This window comes from Silene latifolia, chromosome 2 (assembly GCF_048544455.1).
Source record: "Silene latifolia isolate original U9 population chromosome 2, ASM4854445v1, whole genome shotgun sequence".
Taxonomy (NCBI): domain Eukaryota; kingdom Viridiplantae; phylum Streptophyta; class Magnoliopsida; order Caryophyllales; family Caryophyllaceae; genus Silene; species Silene latifolia.
The window spans coordinates 186,781,339-186,805,827 of record NC_133527.1 but is presented as its reverse complement, the minus strand read 5'-3'; the positions used below and the strand labels follow the sequence as shown (position 1 = coordinate 186,805,827).

General features: G+C 38.3%; 3 protein-coding genes across 4 annotated transcripts; all 3 read right to left on the bottom strand.

The window, feature by feature from the left end:
- Positions 1–2,141: 2,141 nt before the first annotated feature.
- On the bottom strand, positions 2,142–6,816 carry LOC141643819 (endoglucanase 25-like). Of its 2 annotated transcripts, XM_074453136.1 has the most exons (7): positions 6,778–6,816; positions 5,982–6,575; positions 4,696–5,006; positions 3,995–4,453; positions 3,367–3,502; positions 3,093–3,265; positions 2,142–2,894 (listed from the first exon to the last, which is right to left on the bottom strand). In XM_074453136.1, exons 2-7 carry the CDS (start codon positions 6,358–6,360, stop codon positions 2,493–2,495), a joined length of 1,860 nt encoding a protein of 619 aa, XP_074309237.1. In that variant the 5' UTR covers positions 6,361–6,575; positions 6,778–6,816; the 3' UTR covers positions 2,142–2,492. The 2 variants fall into 2 exon arrangements, with proteins under 2 accessions (XP_074309237.1, XP_074309235.1); XM_074453134.1 differs by lacking the exon at positions 6,778–6,816 and having other exon boundaries at positions 5,982–6,582.
- A 4,471-nt stretch (positions 6,817–11,287) lies between these two features.
- LOC141643818 (uncharacterized) lies at positions 11,288–15,455 on the bottom strand. The gene is made up of 6 exons (XM_074453133.1): positions 15,010–15,455; positions 13,035–13,146; positions 12,856–12,949; positions 12,440–12,623; positions 12,293–12,362; positions 11,288–11,794 (listed from the first exon to the last, which is right to left on the bottom strand). Exons 1-6 carry the CDS (start codon positions 15,396–15,398, stop codon positions 11,483–11,485), a joined length of 1,161 nt encoding a protein of 386 aa, XP_074309234.1. The 5' UTR covers positions 15,399–15,455; the 3' UTR covers positions 11,288–11,482.
- Positions 15,456–16,038: 583 nt separating this feature from the next.
- On the bottom strand, positions 16,039–24,082 carry LOC141643817 (T-complex protein 1 subunit alpha). Its single transcript, XM_074453132.1, has 17 exons — positions 23,886–24,082; positions 23,718–23,782; positions 22,532–22,621; positions 22,358–22,444; positions 22,210–22,269; positions 22,049–22,099; positions 21,854–21,949; positions 21,679–21,744; positions 21,368–21,585; positions 21,051–21,147; positions 20,580–20,666; positions 19,453–19,587; positions 19,222–19,326; positions 18,242–18,370; positions 17,687–17,790; positions 16,812–16,902; positions 16,039–16,365 (listed from the first exon to the last, which is right to left on the bottom strand). Exons 1-17 carry the CDS (start codon positions 23,944–23,946, stop codon positions 16,282–16,284), a joined length of 1,626 nt encoding a protein of 541 aa, XP_074309233.1. The 5' UTR covers positions 23,947–24,082; the 3' UTR covers positions 16,039–16,281.
- Between the last annotated feature and the right edge of the window lie 407 nt (positions 24,083–24,489).

The window sequence follows — 24,489 nt, the reverse complement described above, 5'->3', positions numbered from 1 at the left end:
ACCTTCACATTTCCGAAAAATGTTTTGCCTATTCTTACCCATTGCCTCACTTTAGTCTTTACCATAATTTTGTAAGCTCTCGGCTGTGACGGACCTCGTTTGGTTGGAATGTATGTGTACGGTAGCTAGAATTGTCTATCATATTAGTTGCATGCATGTTTATGTGGGTCGTAGTTTAGGTGAGTGTCTATTTTTCTTTCTCTCTTACATATAATGCTTACCTTGTGCTTAATTGAGAGAGAGTGACCCGGGAGAGTCCAATCTTGAAAGTCTTGCAAGGTCAAAAGTTCAACTATTTATGAGATATGTATAAATTCGTTTGCTTTATTATTGCGCTATTAGTAGTTGACTCTTTTACATTAAATCGGTTTGAGTAAACGGTTTCAGCTTGTCCTAGTTTTTGTTCCTTTCCATTTAGCTCATTAGTTAGTTGCATTTAGCTTGCTTGAGGACAAGCAAATGTTTGGTTTGGGGAAGTTTGATGTGTGCATTTTACATAGTCTTTATAGGCCAGTACTCATAATAATAGTCAAAACATCTCTTTAGAGAGGATAAATTTAGGCCTCATTTGGTTGCTCACCGAATTCATGGAAATTCTAGAATCCCATGGATTAGGATTTTTAGAGGTTGTTTGATTACCCTATTTTTTGTAAAATGGAGGAGTTTAAAATTCCTAAGACTTTCCAACATCTATCTGATGGGGGAATTTAATTACCTACCCGACTAACCCTCATGGTCATTGGAAATTCCTAGTAAAATAAAACTCCAACCTGACAACCAAACAGATTATTGTAATTCGCGTGAATTTTAATGTAGGGATTAAACTCTAGTGCATTACAAATTAAGGGGTCGTTTGGTTGCATATAGTAATTTGTATTGCCTAGAAAGTCATAAAACACGTGAATTTGGAATTCATGTGAATTGCAAAAAAATGTTTGGTTGTCATGGAGGAAGTGCAATTCATGTAGGCATTCTAACTCACCTAGGGGGGCCTAGGTAAAAAACTTCCTCCATTGTGGAGAAATTGGAATTCATGGGAACTTCCAATTCATGTGAATTGGGGTAACCAAACAACATACCCATTTTCCAATTCACATGAATTTAAGTTCCTACATTGTTTAGTGTGTAATCAAACGACCTAGAGGTGATCATGGGCCGGGCCGGACCGGGTTTGGGCCGGGCCCAAGCATTAAATTAAGCCCAAGTGCGTGGGCCGGGCCGGGCCGGGCTACAAGTGCGGGCCTATTTTGTCGGCCCAAACCCGGCCCATGCGAGCTTAAGCGGGCTTTCGGGCCAATTCGGGCTAAATACTTTTTCTCTTGAAATAAGTTTAGAAATCCCCATTATGAAGTTATAATACTTTGTGTATTTGTTATCAAAAATTTCGTATAGAATTGTGTGATTTTTTTCGAGTATTGCAATTAAGAAGTAGTAACCTAATGTAGCTTTTATGAACGTACTGCTTGAGGTGACTCATACAAACTAAATGCACAATTTTTAGTAGTGTAATAATATATTTTAGTGCGGTGCTCACTGTATGTTGTTGTAGTTTTGTAATTGATTTGATATTTGTTTTTCTTTAGGTTAAAAAACATTGACTTAGCACGCCGATAATGGTAAACAATTTATCGGCACTAGTATGATACAAAATCATTAGCTCATTTTTTATCATATAAATAATGGTGAAGGAAAATACTAAGCCTTATCAGACTAATACATGTAAACAAGTTATTACGGCTTATTTACAATACAACAATTGATTGGTTAATTATTTTACTTAATGCTTATTAACATTCTTAAATTGTACATATTCGTAAATTTTGCATATGTTCGGGTCGGGCCGGGCCAAATTTCGGGCCGTAAAGGCGGCTCAAACCCGGCCCTATTAAATTGAATCGGGCCATGGGCTTCGGGCCGTGGGCTTTTCGGGCCTAAAATCGAGGCCCAAGCCCGGGGAAAAATCGGGCTGGGCCGGGTCGGGCTAGCGGGCCTGGACCATATGATCAGCTCTAAAACGACCCCTAACACATCAATTTAATTCCCGTATCAACCAAACAAGAGGCCTTACATCAATTTTGGTTGAACTGAAATTATTATATAAATAAGATTTAAAATAAAATTTACACTTTTAACACAACAAAGGCACTCAGAGGAAAACATAATTTCATTGTCCAGGAGTCGAACACAGAAACGAACCCGTACGATCAGCCGTCAATTACAATCTAATAGAACTATTAGAGCAGTGGAAAACAATTACTTCCTAGTTTCTACAGCCATGACCTCTAACCAGCCATCGGTATCAGTTGATCGGCTTTAGCCTTAGAGTTGTTCAGTAAGTTGGTTTACACGGATTACACAGCGAATACATCATCGTACAGAATTACACATGCAGTGCCATACAAAAACTAACACCGTGAGAAAAAATATATCAACTCCTACAACAAAACCCAACAACTCACAGCAGCAATTTGAAATGCACCCACCGTCTTAGTTCACGGTTTCCATGGCGCGGGAGGGGGTGGAGGATTCGGAAACATGGGCGGCACTGCTGAGAATATGGTGTTCTTATCTATTCCAACGCTTTTTTCGCCTGAAAGTGCGACAAGGGCAGCCACTAGGCCAGCATTTCCGGCAATTGTGGGCTCTGTGTAGTTATAGTTGGTACGAACGTCATGGAATCCGTCATGCCTGTCAGGGCCTGCAACCATGGCACCAACCACAGTGTTCGGGTTTGGCTTCTTATTGTCCCTCCATTTCCAGCCGCCTTTGCAGTTGTACTTGATCTTGTTCTTAGGAATTGATGCACCTCTGTGGTGCACGTGCTTTGGATAGTGGTTACCAAAACCAACCAAATAACTCATTTTACGAGGATTCTTGCCGAGAATGTAATTTATCTACAAAAATGGTGAAACGTAGCGTTTTAGGAAACCTTAATTACCATTGAACAGTTGAAACTATACATATGATACTTCCTTTGGCTACCATTTTCGATTCTTAAGTTGGCTGCCGTTTGACTAAATTCCACGATCAAGTATTTTGCGGGCTGAAATTATTATCAGTAGAGTTTTAACATCAATGCTTTCTATGAGTACCTGAGTCTGAGCAAATTCACGCAAGACATTGCTGGTGTAGAAATTGGGACCACATCTCCAGCCCGGTGTATCTGAAGCATCAAGATAATCACTATATAGGGTGGCCAAGAACGCGGCATTTACTACGTACTGCAGAGGTTGGGGTCTTCCGTGATTCAACTGGATCAAACCCCCTAGACAATTTGAGCAGCAAAAATGCAAAATATGCACTTAGACGAGGTTTACAAATTAACAAAAAAAAAGCCCGCATCCCAAGGAAAACAATTAAACTAACCTTTTGTTCGGTTAAAGCTATTGAAATAGGGTAAGTAGGAGCACATAATTATGCCAGTCTGGTTGTGGTAAGATGAAAGCATTTCTTCGTAAGGATAGCCAGGACTCAAGAACAATCTCAGACGGCTCAAAAGCACCTGAAATAGAGTCAAAATCGAACTCAATCACGCAATGGGTTTGTGATTAGTTAAAGCATTGATAAGTTCATGAGGCATAACACAACACACCGAGTATTTAGACTTAAATAGACTCATCGGCGGATCATGTACACTGATATGGCTTCTCGACACCGTTAAGGTAATTTTCGTGTGCATCTTGTCTCAAATAGATTAAATAAAAAAGATTTCAATAATAATGGCTTAATTTTTTCTTTCAAAGGAACACCGAACACCACAGAGTATTTATTCTCCAATTCCAATGGAACTAATATTCACTATTCTTCGACTTTCGAATACAACAGATTCCGAATGACTGCACTTCATTCACTGTGAAGCAGGACTCGCCACAATTATCATTATGGATTACTTGTAAAACGCCTCTCAACACCTCACCTTAAACAGGAAGTCTATCGACTCTAGAGTAATGTTATTGACTTGCTGCAAACGGAGGAATAGAAGGAAGAAACTTACTTGAGCTCCTGTGAGCTTGTTATCCCAGCTAAACACACCATAATCTGGACCTCCCCAGAATGCACCAGCATGCTTAGCCATTTTCGGATGAGTTGCAAGAGAAAGGTATGTATTGTTTCCTGTCGCAAAATACAACCAAGCTCCACCCCAAACAAATTCATCCCAGTACATGGTGGAATTATAGAAAATCTCAGCCTCTACACCAGCACTATATCTACCTCTTTGGTTCCTTGCAAATGCATAAAGTGTTTTAGCTCCGTGCACAAGTTTCTGAGAATAAGCCCTATTATCCTTGAAAACAATCGATGCAGCAGCCAAGGAAGCAGCCATTTCAGCAGCAAGGTCCGAGCAGCTACTGCATACTGTTACAGGGCGGGGATAATCAATATCTTCAGGACGCATCCAACAGTAATGGTCATTAGGAGTTGTGCTCCCATGAGAAGTGTCACCGACCCCAACCTGTCACAGAAGACGAAACCAACGCTTCAACTCTATAACTACATAAAAAGAGAGCAACAACAACATTACCCCAGTGCCTCAATGGCTCCCGCAAATTGCGGGGTAAGGGGGGGTCGGATGTACGCAGCCTTACCCTTGTGTTAGCAACACAAAGAGGCTGTTTCCGAATGAACCAACATAAAAAGAGAGCGTTTCAAGAAAATGCAATGGACTTCCAAAGCAAAAAAAAAATCCCGGTATACCTGAGCCACAAGCCTATCAATAGAATCAGCTGATGAATTAAAGGTCTTGAGAAAGAAATCAGATCCCCACTTAATAATCTCTCTAACATGATTGAGCTCTCCAGCGGCCTCATACTTGCCACTGTACTCGATCACACTCCAACTTAGCATGGTCATAGCAAAAGACGCAGGGAAGTTAAACTTGATTGCATCCCCAGCATCATAGAACCCACCCTTCAAATCCTTAAATATAGTGCCGGTATCAGACTTGCCGTCATTCAAACACGAATTCCCCCTCCACGAAACATTGTTATGCTTTGGTAATTTACCCGCTGTTAAAAACACAAATTCAAGCTCATTAGCCACAAAATCCGTCTTAAACTCATAAGTCCCAACTCTTCTAACCCAAAGAAATTAATTAGTTGAACCAACCATTCAACGCATTAAAAATTGGCCTTTCCTTCCACTAATTTGTCCAAAACCAGCATAGTTTGCGCCATCGAAATTACTATTCCTAGGTAGACAACAGCAGATTCCTCGAAACTTTCACATTTCAAAGGATTTAAACCAATTCAGTACCAAAAAAGTCAATATTCCAATTATAAAAACTTTTTTAAACAAAAAAAAAACCTTAGAATCAGTAACATTATATCATATGATTCATATCCTTAAAACCATCTTAGTATATTTCATTTTTTCGCTTTAAATATTCGTGATCTTAAATCAAAATTACTACTACTAATAGACAATTACAAACACAACGAATTCAACTAGTATTCCCTACGCCTCAATCATTTGTTTACATTTATTTAAAAAAAAATCGTTACTTTTTAGTATTTTTTTTTTAGAGTTATTTTAATCAAATGTAAATAAATGATCGGACGATATATTTGGTGTTGTTTGATCATTTATTCCTTTGTACCAATCATTTGCTTACATTTATTTAAAAAAAATAGCTACTTTTTTATTCTTTTGTGAGTTATTTTAATCAAACGTAAACAAACGATCGGGACGATATGAGAATAAGTTATACTCCCTCCATCCCCTCAGACCTCAGTAATTTACTTTATTTATTTATTTATTTATTTTTGGAGCAAATATTAACAAAAGGTAAACAAATGATTAAGACGAAAAATTATATTCCAAATATACTCCAGATGAATTCAAATCACTCCAATCACAACAAGCTCATAAAACTAGACACTTTCTAATTCTGCACTTTTCTATAACTATTTGTGAGACGTATTTTAATCAAACGTAAACAAATGATTGAAATAGAAATACAAAGTAAATAAATAAAAACATACAGCGCTGAGCATTGAAGAACATAAGAGCCTTATGAAGAGCAAGAGTATAATTATCGGGAGGCGGAAGTTTGCGATGATGTTTAGGCGCAACCTTAACAATTAAAGCAATAAAACCGGCAACTAAACCAACAGCAACAATACTACCAACTATCCATATAAAGATCTCTCTGCTAATTTCGATGCAACCAAGATCAACATATTTTTTCTTCTTTTTTTGCTCAGTGGGGCCCAATAACCAGCTCTGTTGAGTTTCGTCGAGTTGTCGAGAGGATAAGGCAGCTGGGTCGTAGTCGCGGAGGTTTCGGCTTCGGTCGTCGTCTGTTGCGGAATCCGCGATTTCTAAGGGTCCGCCCCATGGATCTCGACCGTACATGCTCATTTTGAAATGATACGGAAAAGTGGTCTCTCGATAACTTAGCGGAGTGAATTAGTAATGGGGAAGTGAAGAGTGTGGAAAGAATGTTGTGTGGTGAGTAAGTTAGTAGGGTGTTTGATGTGTGCGAAGTAAGCAAATGGGAGGAATTATTGTGTGAGGTGTGGTTGTGTCGGAGAATTTATGTTGTTTTTGTTTTAGATATTGTATTTTAATTGGAGCTATTATGAAACACAAATTCTCATTGAAGACATGACATATCCGTCACAAGCTGAAGACGGATACCCTTTTACCTCACAATGTACCCACTTTTTCTCTCTCTGCAACACTATTTATGTGGTCCCCTTTCTCCACTAACCCATTTTGTTACCATTTTATCTTACAAAATATCCGTCACAAATGGTAACCCGTCACAAGAGAGACCAATTGATTATGAAATTAGTATGGGTTTGATTTGGATTTAAGAATGTTTTCGGTTTAGATTTATTTAGGGAGTTGTTAAATTCCGCACACAATTTTATTAAATTTAAGAGAAAAATCCAAACGCACACAATTTTATTAAATTCAAGAGAAAAATCCAAAATCCGAAGAAAACACCCAACCAACCTCTCCCCCACCCCTCTACAATCGCCGACCATCCCTCACCGCCTGCACCGATCTCCCTCTTCACACCATGTTCGTTGCCTCGACTCAGCCGCAATCATCATTTGATCCACCTTCAAGTGCGATTAAGGTGGTGGATCGACGATGGGGTTGGGATGGAGTTGACGACGGGGGTAGGAGGTCGGCGTCGAGGGTAGATGGCTGGCGCTGGTGGAAGGTGATTGGGGTTGTGGAAAGGGCTGTCGGGGTTGGGAATTGTGGTTTATTTTTTTTCTTATTGGATTGAGTGAAATGGCTGTGGGAAGGGCTATCGGGGTTGGGAATTGCGGTTTATTTTTTCTTTATTGGATTGAGTGAAATGGTTGTGGGAAGGGTCCTATTTTTTCTGGCTTAATTTCGGTTCTATTCAATTCCGTTCACTTTAACTCTATTTAATTCAGTTCAGCTTCATTCAGTTAAACTCATCTCTTCACAAATTAACTCTTACTCCAGCTTCATTCAGTTCGGTTCAACTTCATTCAATTCTGCTTAGCCCTTCACAAATATGTGTGGGAGGATTTATGTTGTTTTTTGTTGTTAGATATTGTATTTTAATTGAAGCTATTATGAAATTAGTATGGATGTGATTCGGGTTTAAGAATGTTTTCAGTTTAGATCCATTTATTAATTCACAATGTCATAATTATTGTTAGAATTAAAAGTTACTTTTTTTTTTCAAATCTTAGTTAGATCTTGCAATTGTAAGTTGACAAAATCATACTCTACTCTGTAAATTAAATTGTATGTAAGCCTATTTTTCACCAATTTATTCACAACTTGTGTGGCTATTTTAGTGTTGGTAGAAGTAATTTTTTGTCGATTGATTATTTGATTTTGACGAAAAAAAAAATGTCTTCTATTTTGGCAAAAATGGACTTTTGGAAGAAGTCGGAGTGGCCGAGCGGGTACATTTGTGACATTACTAACACTAAAATAGACGTCATATGCAAGATCGCAAGGATGAAAATTTTGGTCAATTTTCATTTTTTTGTTAAAAACACCAAAGTGGATAGAGTTGAATAACAGTTGGAAGGCAGTGTCATTTTCTGCAGTTGGAGCCAGTTAGCTGATGAGACCAAACAGTCTATTACCAGACAAACACGCCTACGGAATTTAGTTTATGTTTCTTTCAAAGGTTAGTATATTGGTCATTGTCACACATATACTCCCTCCCATCCACTCTTTTCTTTCCCTTTGAAGTGGACACGGAAATTAAGGGTGGGGAGTATAATATTGATAAAGATATGAGTGAGGTTTGTTAATTGGAGAGATGTATGGATAATTAGGATTAAATATTAATAAAGGAGATGAGTGGGGTTTGGTTATTGGAGAGAGGTAGGAATAATTAGAATTAAATATTAATAAAAGACATGGTAGGGTTTGATGAGTGGAGAGAGAGGTATGAGTATAATATTAATAAAAACTTTCCCAAAAAGGAAAGGGAAGAAAACCTGAATAATTCATTTTAGGAAATATGGAATAAAAGACTGGATGGGAGGGAGTATAAGCTATTTAATGACTATATTTCACATCACAAAGACACAAACTATATTATAAAACGGTCGATGCGACTACATAAAATTAATGATCATTTTATATATAAAAAAAATATTACAGAGTATTATTATAACGACTACTTTTTAAATATGTTCACTTTATCTGTTTACCAAAAAGTAATCACATGTTAGCCTTTTCGCCCACAATAACAACTACTAACAAAGCATCTTGCTTGTGACGAACAATATCCGTCACAAGCTGAAGACCTCTCACAATAAAGCAAGTGGATTGGTAAGTGGGAGGGAAAATAGAGCACCCATACATATTGTCACTTATCTTGTGAGAGGGGCACTATCCGTCTTCAACTTGTGACGGATAGTGCCCGTCTTCAATGAGATTTTGTGAACTAATATAGCATTATCGCTAAATGTCTATATGTGGTGTTGTTTTGGTGCCTGTTGCTTTGCTTGCACTTTACTGTATTTTATGCGGAGTGCTTTCTATGTGACGTACCAATTAAGCTTTCTTTACCCTCCAATTTGTTTGGATTCTGTTGGGCATGCTTCTAATCATCTCTTGTCCTACAGGTTTAAATAAACGGTTTTTCTCCATGGTACTCTCGAACTTTGACAGATTACACATGGTACCCCTTCTTTTAACTTTCTACATATGGTACCCCTGTATTTACGTTTTTGTTTCCCAGAATGCCCCTAGTCAAACTTCCGTCATCACTCCGTTAGTTTTTTTGTCTAATGACCCCTTTTTTTGATTATTTAATACACTAATAATACATAACTCCTTAATTTATATAATAAACTAATTTTAATAACTAAATCCCCACAAACCACCCTTATCATCATCATCTTCAACACAAATTCTCATTATAGACGGACACTATCCGTCTATACGTATAGACGGATACCATTTTCCCTCACAAAATACCCATTTGCCATAAAGTGGGAAGCACATGGGGGTGCCCCACCTTGTCCCCCCTACCCATTTTATTAGAGGTCTTTACCCGTCTGCTCGCCCCACCCGTCTATACCAAGACCTATTGCATCTTCAAAATCACCCCAAACATCCTCCTCTTTCACCCACCGCCATACCAATCACCATCATAATCTTCATAGCTCCCACCACTTGTCATCCTCCGCCGACGCCACCACACATCCACCACCACCAAAATCGACATCTATCGCACAACCTTCACCACCGCACAACCCTCTGAATATCGCCACCACACATCCTCCTTTTTTCAGATCTGATTTTCTTCTTGATTTCTTCTTCCTCCTTCGTTAAAAGCATCGACTGCAAATTCAACTCGGGTTTCGATGCCGTAATCGAGTCATGGCGACTCGATCTGGGTTCTTTTCTGGGCTGCTCATTATTGTAGACGGAGGTGCGTGGAGCAGGTGATGAATTGAGGTGAATGGTTGAATTGGTCGTTGATGGTGGTCGGGATCTGGAATTAGAAGGAGGTGGTTGGTAATTGACGGTAATGGTGATTGATAGTGATGCGGTGGTGGCGAAGTTGTTGATTGTTGGTGCTTGTTGATGGGCACGAGTCTTGGTGGCTTGATTTCGAGGCCGCGTTGGATGGAGACGGAAACAGAGGAGCAGCTGGTGGTTGAATGGTAGTGACGATGGCGAAAAGTTGGTTGCTTGTTGACTCGGTTCTGATGTCTGGTTTTCAGACGAAGAATATGGCAAAGGTGTTTTGTTAAATGGGAACTGAAACTGGAGGTGATAACATGGGTTTTCATGGTGGATTAAATGGTGAAGTATGGAAATTGTTGATTGAGTATGCAGCATAACGAAAGAGACAAAAGAAGTGGGTTTGTGATTTATGTATGATTAGTGTATTAAATAATCAAAAAAAGGGGTCATTAGTAAAAAAAACTAACGGAGTGATGACGAAGTTTGACTAGGGGCATTCTGGGAAACAAAAACGTAAATACAGGGGTACCATATGTAGAAAGTTAAAAGGAGGGGTACCATGTGTAATCTGCCAAAGTTCGAGGGTACCATGGGAAAAAACCGTTAAATAAATTACTCCTCTATAAAATGAAAAACAAAGCTGATTAAAACAGTAAAAATCAGTGCCGATGCAGGAATTTTGGTTTGGGGTAGCACATTTTTTTTACATAGATAAAAATGAGCAATGAAAAAAGTGCAAATCATTAAATTTCCTCATATTTTAAAGCTGAATAAAGACCAAAAAGCAAAATAAAGTCGACCGTGGAAATTGAACCTGTGGCTACATGTTATAACTTATAAGTCTCCTACACTTACCACTACATTAGTAATATTACATTGCATACAAGGGGAACTAACTGGTACATATATCTGAAATTTTTGGGTCATGTAAGGGTACTTGCCCTCACTTTCCCTCCCCAAAATCCACCAATGGTAAAATTAGAGAAATTGGAGGGTTGTCGCTAGGGCGGTGGTGGAGGGGAGGTTGGGATTGGGAGTACGGTAGTCACTTAACATGGTTACAAGTTATCGGTAAATGTCAGCTAAATTAATTGGTAAAGTTATAAAATGTACTCGTAGTATTCATGACCTGGTTTTAAAACCCATCAACATCAAATCTATAAAACAGTCCTAACTCCTAACCCTATTAGAACAACAATCGATCTCCTATAAAACCGTCCTACACTGTTTCCTAAACATTGACGATGACCCCGATTCCAGATTTCCAGTTCTTTCTATCTTATTTATATTCTCCCATTAATTAGAAGGTTAATTTGGTGGTTATTTTTTCACAATATATTCAATAAAGAACATCAACTTCTGAACAGTTTAAGGCCGATATCAAACAGTTCAATGAATATGAGCTTGTTCTAGGATTTACATGAGATCATTTCATACATTTTGGCTATAAATCTATAATTCAAGAAGAGGTCGAACAAATACAGCAATATGTATCCTGAAATATTACCGGGCACGAAAAATAAGACAGAGGAATCAGAAAAAGCTCAAGGCTTCAAGCAGATTGAAGATGAGATAGCCAAGGAAGCAATTTCTCATGCACGAGAGAAGGTCTATCATCATGTGGGCAGTGTCCTACGCCTTCCAGAACAAAGAGCGTCACATTAGGATCCTCAGTAGACAGAGACACGAAATATTTGCCTACTGGGCCATCAAGCGGGGTGAACGGATCTTGATCACCCCATAACAACAAGATGGGTACTGTGATTTTGGACATCAGCTTGACAGGGCTCGGCCCTGGGGGACCGGTCACTATAGATACAAAAGCGTCAAGCGCGCCCTCAGCATCAGCAGGTTCTCTAATTATCTGCAAATCTCAAATGATGGAAACTTGGTTGGCTCAATAAGATAAAAGAGATTTTGTTTTCTTGATTAAATGAGGCGAACTATTTCCATTTTCATGGAGCCAAAGCCTCACTTTTTTTTGCTTCGGGATTGTGAAGGAACAAAAAAAAAAAACTAAAACAATTGATTATGTCTTCTTTTTTTAACTGTTACTGTGAATTAGCAGTTATTCAATGCAATACGAAGAATAAAGCAAAAAAGCTCAGTAAACTTGATCGTGTTTCTTTTTTGTAGTGAATTAACATTTACCCAAGGTAATTTTCATTATGAGCTTTCGAAAACAAAATCTGTATAGTTAACTTGAGGTAAGGCAGCGTACATTGAACCTCTCCTTACTCCCATCATTGTCATGAGTTAAGCCGCTTGCCCCGCCATTAGCAGGAGTTAATGCAATGGGGATAATATTGTGGTTTATTAAGAAGGTAAACAAATACTCTGTAGGAGATTGGATCAATCATACCTCAACTAAAGTGTCATCCACAGACTCTTTACATCCATAGACAGACAGCAAGACGTTTCGCAGGCTCTCTCTGCACATAGTAAGATGTTAAGACTTGAGAACATAAGACAGATTTTGGAAACTTCTTAAGACTTCAAGGAATGATACCTTTGTTTGACACGTTCGAAGATTGCTGATGCAATAGCCCTTTGCTTCAGAATAAAATCAATCAACCATAGCAAAGGTAACAACAATGTGATCCTCCAGTCATCAACAATGGCTTTATTGTTCATGCCCCCAGAACAATTCAATAAGACTAGTCCTTTGACCAGAGGCCGAGGCTGAGAAGACTCTGATCAAAGCGAGAAAAAAGTGAAAAGAAAATGAAGACATTAGAAAACTCAAATGGATCAGTGAGTCTTGTAGGAGACAGTCTCAACGGTGAAACCAACTCAAACCCTTCTGGTTTCATCATGTAAATATAGGATATTGGGTTGGTCTCGCATGTAGGACCGTCACAGGTTCTTCTTAACAGCATGATAAATAAATCCTCGTGAAATGAGAAATTGCTGGTGGAAACATACCTGAGGCACATACAACACAAGCAAGACTTCCCACAGAATTTCCTACCAAAACAGCTGGCTCTTTAACAACTTCATTCAAGAAATCCGAGAGCAACTGTTGAAAATGAGCTGCAATGACTAGAGACTTAATCATAGATTAAACATCGCAACCAAAAGGTGAAGTTGTTCAGGAAGTATACCTCAGCCCATGTTTCCATTGTATATGCAAATCCCGCTGGCTTATCTGATGACCCAAATCCAAGCAGATCAATCGCATAGACTATTTGATCTTGCGCCAGCGTCTTGATATTCCTGCACGCGCCTACAGAAATTAGCACCCCGTACAAAACTCCTTCCTTATTTATATACCTTGTGCAAAATGTATTAATCTCAGTTAGTATACAGCATATTTTAGAAATGTTTATATTCACGTTAGATCATTGTCCTGACTCCTAAGGGTCGACTCTGCTGCTTCCCAAGGTACGTTAGCTCGACTTCATTTTTTGTTCTATTCATCATAAAATCAACTTCTCCAAAGCTTGCCCCCAAAGCAACTAACTAGTACTGACATCATCAATTGTATCCTAATTCCGAGTAAAATGTGCATGGGCAAAGTGCAAACAATGCCTATCAACGCATTTCGCCGACAATACTAGAAGTTCCTCCTCATAAATGTATGTATTCCTTTTTTTCCCTAAACCAAGGGGATTAATTCAACTGACATAATAACTATGATTTCCAATTCGCCAACACTAATTAATCAGGCTCAATAGCATCGGTTACTAGTCCAACAATTAAGATAGCATCATATGTTCATGCAATACTATTCCAACATCTTTCAAGTCTACAAGTCATAACATAATACACTCATATCATATCTACAATCTCACTAAGTAGTTTCTTGTATACATTGTCCGAAACATGCGAATCACTTAAAGTGTGTTTGGATTGAGAAAATTGAAAGGAAAGGGAGGGGAGGGAAAGGGAGTGATTTAATTTCTTTTGTTTGGTTACAATATATAGTAGGAGGGAAATGGAAGGGGAGGGAAATGGAAGGGGAGGGGAATGGGAGGATTTAATTTCCCTCCTTTAGACCAAACTAACATCCTCCATCCACTCTACCATCTCCCTCTTCCTCTCTTCCATCCCCTCTAATCATTTTTGTTATCCAAACAACCATAATTTATTTTCCCTCCCCTTCCCTCCCCTACCTTTCCTTCCCCTCACTCCCCCTCCCCTCCCTTTCCCTCCTAAAATAGTATCCAAACACACCCTTTGGATAGCAAAAGTGGAGGGAAAGGGAGGGAAGGGGGAAGGAGGGAAGGGAAAGGAGGTAAAAGAAGGGGAGGGCAAATGGGATGAGGGTGTTTGGATACAATTTCCCTCCAAATCTTGCCTATTATGGAGAGATTTTGATTTCCCTTGAAGGAGGGAAATTAGATCCCTCCAAATCTCTCTCCCTCCATTTCCCTCCACCCTAATTTGCTATCCAAATAAGGGATTTTATATCCCTACTCTAACTCCCTTTCTTTTCCCTCCAAATTCCTCAATCCAAACACACCCTTAGGGTGTGTTTGGATAGCAAAAGTGGAGAGAAAGGGAGGAGAGGGGGAAGGAGGGAAGGGGAAGGGAGAGAAGGGAAGGGGAGGGGGAAAGGAGTGTGGTTGTTTGGATACAATTTCCCTCCAAATCTTGCCTATATTGGAGAGATTTTCATTAGGCTTGGAGGAGGGAAATTGCATCCCTCCAAATCTCTCCCCCTCCATTTCCCTCCACCCTCATTTGCTATCCAAATAAGTGATTTTAAATCCCCTACTCTCCCTCCCTTTCTTTTCCCTCCAAATACATCAATCCAAACACACCCTTAAGAATAAGAAAGAGGAATCTCATGTAAATACCATACCATTGAATAAGGGTTGATCCTATTCATGCTATTCCGTAAATAGAAATATTCCATTTCAAAAATAGAAAGTTCGAAATGAAACAATTGGATTTTTGATTTGGCTGCCTTTCATTTGCTTCTCTTTGATGGTAATTTTTCCAGAATGTATCCTAATTCACTATGACTTTAAAAATGTATACAATTCAATGGAAGTAGCATTGTTTACCTAATTACCTACCATAGTAATTTTATTCGCCAAATTACGCAAATAATTGAGGAAAGAGAAAAGATACCTCCGCCAATGAGGAATAGAAGCACCGAAGCCATGAACAAGCACCAAAGGGGCTCTTCCACTGCCACCGCTAACCGGCGGTTGAACAAAGTAATTGATAGAGTAACTTCCTCTCCAAAGCCATTTCTGTGACCTCTCTTTAATCTCCGCCACCTCCAAAACCTCATCGCCGCCGTGCGCGGCGATTGTATCGGCTGCAGCGGCGGCAATGGCGGCGAGTGAAGGTTGTTTACCGTCAAACGAAACGCGGAGTTCCGAGGTCAGTAATGGCGTCTTTTGTCGCCATAATCGGCGGAATCCGATCGACGGACGGCGAGATGACGAAGAAGAAGAGGATGATAAAGGTGAAGGTGATAATGGAGATGCTCCCGCCAATGATATTCCCGCCATTGATAGCTTTCCCAAGTATTATCCTCTTTTTTTTCGTTTTAATTTTTGATGCTTTGTACTTCGTAGCATACAGTGTACTACGTGGAGGTACAGGAGCCAATCAGATGATTCGGAACGAGTTCAACTGTGACAGTTTGGGTCGGGTCATTTTTAGTACTAATACAGTAGTACTCAACTAGTTTTTGAACCCGTGCAGCACGGAAAATATTATTAAAAATAACAACTTAAATATTTTTTGGATTTAGTAAATTATTAAAATTTAGAAAATTTCACTTTGTCTACTAACCAAACACTTTTGATATTATGATTTTTTGATACCCAAACAGTCATTACTCCACAAATCATCAAAATCAAGTCATATTTGGATCGGGATTTTTTTTAATCCGGTTAACTTTGTGTACTTTTAGCGTCCAATCATGTCATTTACGCCGGTCATTTTAATTTGCTTCAAAATTAATATTACCGAAACAGCATAACCAGTTAACCACTCATAAATAAACTTGGAACATAACCCTATACCGGATCACATACTCTCATGGCTTCCAAAGTAGTCATTTTTGAGGAGGCGAGGGGGGATAAACACTTATTGCCAATGGTTAATTGACCTAAGTCACCTGAGAGATTCACCGTTGAGAACATATGAAAAAATGGAACGTAATTCTTAATCCTGTTTACCTGACTTATAACTACTGAACTAATCAATACAATGTCTACAAGCCCATAACCAAGCAGTGCAACAAAACACTAATTTCCTACTTAAACACAACCCAGTACAATTGCAACTTCAGTTTAGAACGATTTCTTTTAAAAGAAAAACACATCCGAAAGAGGAAAAAAAGGAAAGATTTCTCAAAACTTTGATAGCACATGCATCGAATAGAGTTTACTCTTCGTTCTGCCCGTCTTCCTTCTCTAACTTGATCATGTCATCAATTCTAAGAATGGTAATGGCTGCTTCTGTAGCAAACTGGATAACAAAAAAAAAAGATGGTATTATCAGACTGATGGTCATGAAATATGCACTCCCCATTATAAGGAAATAAACGTCGTACTTGATCTTAAAAGTTAGCCCAAGTTTGTGGTAGCGCACATAAGCTCAGAGCGTGCTCAAGGGTGACATACTAGTTCCCTAGTTGGTGAATGCGTGGCTTGAAGGTAATTTATTACATTCCGGAGGGAGATTATATATCGTCTTTGTAGAAACTGTCTCAGAGTGAGAGTAGACCAGGCCTAGTGCTAAATTTGCCAATTTGGGACAGCCTAAATGAAATTGGGAGCTCGGTAATATTTGGAGGGGCTGTGAGTCTGAGACTAGGTGAGAGGTGGAACCAGATTATATGAGATGGAAGAAAACAACATCTATCTTGATTGAGTTTATACTTCTTGAACAAATTGAATAGCCAGTATGTATACCTGGATAATCTTCACTTTGCTCATGGCTGGCTCAATGACCCCAGCTTCCAAATTGTTACGGACAACGCCCTTGTAAAGATCCAATCCCATGCTGTAAATAATGAGTAAAATGAGATGAGTATATACAGATGGTCAATCAACTTATTAGCCATTATTGTGCACAATCATGGCTTATAGAGTACGGTTTAATATTTTACATCGATAAGATCTTCCTTTTTTGCATATTCATTTAACTAAAGCATCTCGATGAAATGATATATTTGCAACGTTAAACAAAAAATGTTCACCCGAAGTAATCTAAATGGGATATTAGGATATCTCAAGCGGGCTAACTAAATGGACCTAAATGTAAAGTTGTGATTATCTTCAGCAATCATCACCATATTTCTGAGTAAATCAGGGTGGTAAAATCGACAAAGAGAGACTCAGTACTCCTTGTAGTTATACAACTCATACAAGAACTCCAACAGAACGTCTCATATCAGATCACTCAGAAACTCAATTGATCAACTACAGCCTCGATAAAGCATTCAAAATACTACTCATAACTTGCCTTCACTCAATACATTTGCATCTAAAATAAAGTTTTGGGAGATGAATATGTGGAGGGAGACCAAAGGGCACATGCTCAAATTTCAGGCCGTGTCCTCCCCCGTGTCACACTATTGAATCACTGCGTAATTATGTACCTCTGTCCGACACGACTACACTAACTAGCATAGAAACGTTTTATTGGGATTTCGTATCCAAATGGGAAGTGTAGTGATGCGGGTTTAACATCTTGAAAGAGAAATTATAGTAAACCCAAAGAATTGAGAGTAATTTCTGTAGAGGAAAATATAAGTACACGAAACTACACATTATAAAGCAAATACCTAGACAAATGTTGCTTGCTAGGATTTGTCTGAGAAATAAAATGGTTAGCTCGTAGCTTGGATACTAGATCGGTTGCGTCTTTGGCTGCATTTACTGCAAGTACCTGCCCCACAAAATGACGACCACACGTCAGTCCAAGTTGAAGCTCGTATGCCATGACAATAATGTACTTCCTCCATTCTTGTTTGATGCTCCCATTTGCTTTTGGTGGAACAACCAAGACAAAATGGATTAAGAGCAAGTGGACCAATTTTTAGTAATAAAAAAAAGGCTAAGCTAGCAAGTGGGCCGATTTTTAGCAATAAAAAAAAGACTAAGCTAGTGGGGTATAGATATAAGTAGGATTAAGTGGGCTAATATATGGTATATAGTGTAAATATGTAATGACAACAAGGACCATTTGGTCATTTTTTAGGCCCAAAAATAGAAAGAAACCAAATGGGAACATTATAGTGAAATGGCCTAAAAAGGAAAACGGGAACATCAAAGGAGAATGGAGGAAGTACTAGTTTTGGGTTTGATTATCAAACTCAAAAAGACAAAATATAGAATACCTTAGGTATAACCAGCAATGCTTCAGCAAATTCTGCAATGGCTAGTTGTTCTCTTGACCCCAAAGTTGTAGCTAGGTTTTCCAAGTACTGTGATAATGCGGCCTCAACTGCCCCTCCACCTGCAACCACCTGCAATTTGTTTTACAAAAATTAACATCGAGATTTTACTTCATTATGAGAGAAGAAAGAATATAAGGTAGAACAGCAAACAAAAATAGTTGTGTACGGCACAGTTTTACATAAGCATTATTGTAAAAACCACATGCATCCCAAAAATCCATATAAGAGATACCCACTAAACAATTCTTCCATAGGGCTATATGAGATAAATAAACATGCATTATTGCAATATTTTAATGTAAAACTGCCTTAAAAGAGAACATTTTTATTTTGAGAAAAGAAAAACGACTTAGGCAGACTTATAGAAGCGAATATTTTCAAGATATAACTTATTTGAAATTTTGGTCGGTCATAGAAGGAACAAGCCTAAGAAGCGCTGTCAACAGACAATGGCAAAATTTTCCTAGTAGTGGTGGCAAAAGGAGTAGTACAATACGAGTTCAAAAACTTGCAGAACATAGATTCAATACACCACAGCAGGGACAAAATTAGTGACAGTTCTTTTGACAAATGACACGCGATACAAAAGAACGGGTTAATGCAGTAAATTAAGCTGCAAATGATTTGTCTAGATCAAAAACCTTAACACCAATGGTTTATTGACTTTATACAAAAGAAGATTAAGCTTTATATATTTTAAGACACTTCTTGTTAAAAAATTCTTCTACCAAAAGAGTGAATTAGCTCATGTTATCCTCCTCCTCACCAGTCGTGTAAGGAAGACATAAGGAATTAAGCATCGTATCTAACTTAAATCATGAATTAAAAAACAAGATCATTATTTGGAGCGAAGAAAACACCGAATACAGCACAGCAGCACAGATCAACAAATTAGTCTACCCAATATATAAGAGGCTCACCGTATTTGATTCAAGTGTTCTCTTTACAATGCACAAAGCATCATGCAATGCTCTTTCCATCTCATCAAGCATGTAATCATTGGCACCCCTTAGAATCAGAGAAACCTGGATAATATACAACATGAAATCTTAAAATTGCCGTAATAAGATTTATCTTGTCTGATACAGACACGAAATATTGAAATCGTTCATAATAACTATAGAACTTTGTTTTTTTTAACAAGTACCCACCGCACTAGTTGTTTTTGGCCCCTTAATCATTATGACATCATCATCTGCAACACGCTCCTCAACAACTTCTTCTGCCTGTCCAAGAAGTGATGAATCAAAAGTTTCCTCCCCTTCCATATCAGCAAAAGTAGAAACCTGCACCCATTGGAACACACAAGGAAGATGAGTTAATTGGTTTCATGCTCCAGAGTTTAGAATACCTAAACAGTAAACATAACTTGGCTTTACAAAGAGCTGATGGGATAGTAGACATGAATAAATCTAACTCGCAACATTCCTATTGACCTGATTATAAGGGGTCGCTTGGGATGGGGGGAATTAATACTGGAGTAATAGAGGCTAAAACAAGAAGAATGGGAGGATAATGGTCGTTTGTGATAGTTGTGGAGGATGGAAAGAGGAGGTGTGGGAGGAATTATTACCTCCATTACTTAGGGGGGAGGTGGGTAACTATTACTCCCATAATGGAAGGACTACTACACTATCATCCCCTATTTCTATCTACGTACTAAGATCACAAGGACAATAGACTACAAAACCCATTTCATCAAGACTGGACATTTGTCAAAATTTTCAGTTGCTTTGAAACAGTGTCTTACAGCAATGACTACAACAAGAACTCTGAAAATCAACAACAGGGGAGAAAATAGTAACCAGAACACATAAATTATACAGCAAAGGGAAAATGACTCCTTAGACAGTTAGCCTAACATTATTCCCTGACCCAATATGGGTCTCAACTCTCAACTCTTAAGATAACTACAGTAACATATTACTATTTCATCTTTAAGACTCAACTCAACTGTTTCGCTCAGGCTCATCCAAATACTCTAAAAACGATGGAAGACCCGCTTAGGTCTACTTTTATACTCACAAAACACTATTCATTTGTCTCAAAATGCGTCTTGGAAATCCAAGACCCAAGTTGAGACAAAAGAACAGCATCAGTTACACTACTGCTGGTCTGGTAAAAATCTGGAGCAAGTCTGAGGGTAAGACTCCTTCCAGATCCAGGGTTAATGTCGATCTCACTGGTAATGTGGTAATACAGTGAAAGTAAGCGAAGTTTATTCCAAAGCAGTAGCCAATGTGCAGCCTAAATTATGGTAAATCAAGAAGCGGCTTACCATCGTTGCACCCGTGGCCTTGACTACATGGCGCATATCATCCTTTCGCACACGTCTGACAGCAATTGCACCAGACTCTACAAAGTACTGAAAAGGGAACATTGTCGTATCAGAAGCCACAAATCATAGTTGCAAGAAAGTTAGGTTCTCAAATACTATCAACTGCAAAGAAAACCACAGTTAAACATCTAGAATTACGAGGTTGAATTAGACAAGTCGAACAAGCAAATATAGAGATGTGGGTCAAAGTGAAATCAGTTGGATGCAAAACGTAACAATCTATTACGTTCAAAATTAGACACAGGAATGACCAGCCAAAAGAAGTCATTCCGAAAATTTGGCATGTTAATAACAGCTATCCAGAATCACTCAATGTCACACCATTGTATATATAAACAAGTCAAGAAAGTATTCACGGTAGCCAACTGGTTAAGTTCAACAGGAGCTTTAGTTAAATGATAGAAAACTTGCCTTGAGTGCCATGTCATCAATCCCTTTAGTGGTCAGGATGACATTAGCTCCAGCTTTAATCAACTTCTCAATTCGCTCCTTCGTCGTATCTGCTTCCCTGCACACCAACAGCAAAGCAGAGGAACAATCTTAACGTAATAACATATGTACCCAGCCACAAAAATCCAATTATGTGGCAGTCAAATACTTAAATACTGAAAATGATCCTCCTAGCTTAAATTAACAGAGGTCCTAAAAGTTCTTAGTTTACATATTTTTCTGATACAAAGGTACGAAAGCGCTATTTACTTACTTAAGAAAGTATTAAAGCTGAATACCTGTTACGGATTTTCTCGAGTTCTCTTGGATCACTGACTACGACTTGAACGCCCAGCTGCATTTTTGTCTTTTGGAGATTCATATCAAGACAGGCAATTTTTGCCGGAGAAACTCGGGTGGGCATTCCTTGAGCAGCACGACCCGTGTTAAGAGCATAACCCTTTAGAAGATAGCTATCTTTGGCACTTTGTCCATGAGCTTTGAGAATGTTGACACTCTGTAGCAATAATAAGAAGTCAGTAATACATCACAATAGAGGCCAAAGCACAGTTACAAACTGCAATACAGCAACTGCATTTAAAGGACAGACCTTGATTGGGTACTTTACATCACCACGTGCATTAGTCATCTTTACTGACAATACCGCTTCTACTACCTGACCAAACAAAAGGATATTATCAATATATAGTAGCAACGTCATTTGTAATAGTAACATACTCTGTAGCAATAAAATTGATTGACAAATAAAATAAGCAAGAGCATACCAGTTTAGCAAAGAAATCGCTGTCCACAACCAACAGTTTTGATGACATACTTGTCTTTGCACAATTTATAAGTGAATCTTTACCGAGCTTTTCAACCTAGAGAAAATTATAGAACAATAAGGGTAATCACTTACTTTCACTGCAAATGGAAAATACCATAAAAGCATGTGAACAAAAAAGAAGAACAGGACATACCTTCACTGACAATTTTTCTTCAATGTATTTGCAAGCTTCTCTCATAGCAAGCTGTAAAAAGTTAACCACGTCACATCATTTTACATTAGCATGTCTTACGAAACATAATCCTCTACAATGTCATATGAACATCAAGTATTGGAAAATGGAACTACACTAACCCTATATCCACTTATGATAGATGTTGGGTGGATCTTATTCTTCACCAATTCATTTGCTTTCTGCGGCAATAAAAACAATTATTAAATTGCAATGGAGACATAACAAGATCATCACCTGATTGCAGTGACAAAGAACAGCCATACAAACCTTAAGTAACTCTGCAGCAAAAATAACTACTGAAGTAGTGCCGTCTCCTACTTCCTTATCTTGGAGTTCGGCCAAATCCACGAGTACCTAATAGACATGGGAAAAGCAGTCATTTAATCTTTAATGTGAATACAAGTATAGACAAAACCCACTCGTCAAAAAGTTTTTCAGTACCTTGGCAGCAGGGTGTTCAACTTCCAACATTTTAAGAATGGTAGCACCGTCATTTGTTATTGTGACATCCCCAATGTCGTCAACCAACATCTGTACAAATACTATCAATATTAGAGATTTAGAAACAACAAAATCCATGTTACAATATAGAGTCTCTAGAATTGTGAGGGGAGATGCATAGTAGAACACGCGTAACTCTCGGGCTTCGTATATCCCCGCTGAATTTTCCATTTCCATTTGAGCCAAAGACTAACTGTATTTGGATTTGCAATAGAGTCGCATAAAGCAAAATTGCTCACCATACTTAGAAATTAGAATAATTCGTATATGCAGATCGATGAAAATTTAAACGCAATCTTTTTCGTGGGTCATTCAAAAGCAGCCAATTCGTGTGTTCTCTCACGCCCATTACATTGTGATATGCAAGAGTGTTTGCCCCCCTAGAGTAATATTGTCGACTTTTGTAGTCTATATAACCATTGGATATCCTACACAAATTCTTATTGAAGACATGCATATCCGTCACAAGCTGAAGACGGGTCAAGCAATATCCAAGTGGGGTAGATAAGACAAAAGCAGAATGCTACTTCCCACTTGGGTATTACTTGACCTGTCTTCAGCTTGTGACGGATATGACCGTCTTCAATGAGACTTGTTAGATATCCTAAACTTCAAAGCGAAGATGATGTAGAGTTGCTAACTGGCTAAGCAAAATTATTTGAATCGTAGTTTAACAATAGGATTCAACAACGAGAACTTGTAAGCAACAACAAGTCACTCACTCCTCACAAATCAACTCTATTAATTACCAATAACTTCTCTCGAGTAATCTGGGGCAGAAAAAAATGCAGAAAAATCGATGCCTAGTGTGTTCAATGTGGTTACTAAGATCAGTTTAGAACTTCCAACTGTCAATATCATCGTTTTATGGTCGAATACGATTTAGTTCAGGACGGCGCACTACAAAAACATGCTCAATTAATCAACAATACAGCTACACTAATCTCAACCCTAAAAAGTTATAAAAATGTTCTCACAGGACTCACTCCTTCCGTCTCAATCAATTGTTATCGTAATTATTCTTTGAGAGAGACGGTTAAATAAAAAGGAAAACAAATGATTGAAACGGAGCGAATATTAGCAAATCAAACAACGAGATTCAAATTATAAAGTTAAGAGATCGAACCTTGTCGAGACCAACCGGACCAAGCGAAGATTTAACGATGTTGGCGATAGCTTGACACGCAACAACTGCAATTAAAATAAAAATGTAAAAACCAGATAAAATCAAAAAAATCGTAAAATAAAAAACAAAGATATAATGTTGAAGAAGAGAAGAGATATGAATAGAGACCGTTTTGAGAGCGAACATCTTGGCCAGATTGACGGTCTCCGAGGATGTCTGGTCCCGGCATGTTTGAGTTTAAACAAGGTAGAAAATGGGGAACAAGGGTTTTGGTTTTGAGAGAAGAGAAGACGAAGATCCGAAGGTTGTAGTGTGCTGTGTTTGAGAAGAGGTGGTGAGATTTAAGAGGGAAATTTATGAGTCCAGTTTGTAGGGGACTATCTTACTTGAAACTTCTTTATGGGCTTTACTGAGTTCCTTCTTTGATTTTATTTCACTTGATAGAGACTTCGAGTCGGGTTGAGTTTTTTATAGACCAATCAGATTTCAAATCATTTTGTTTTATTTTTTTTATAAATCAAGTCTTTTCTTTAACCTATTTATTTTGGAGTAGCATTTTATTTACGATTCACAAAACAACGATATTGTTAATCAGATTACTAACATTTCACTACCTCATAATGATATTCCGGATACCCTCCTATGGAAGTTGTCCGTATATGGATTTTTTTCTACCAAAACAGCAACATGGCTAGCACAAGGTTTGTTCGATCAAAGCCTTGAAAAAATGTGAATTTAACTGGATTTGGAAATTGAATATATTCCTCCAAAG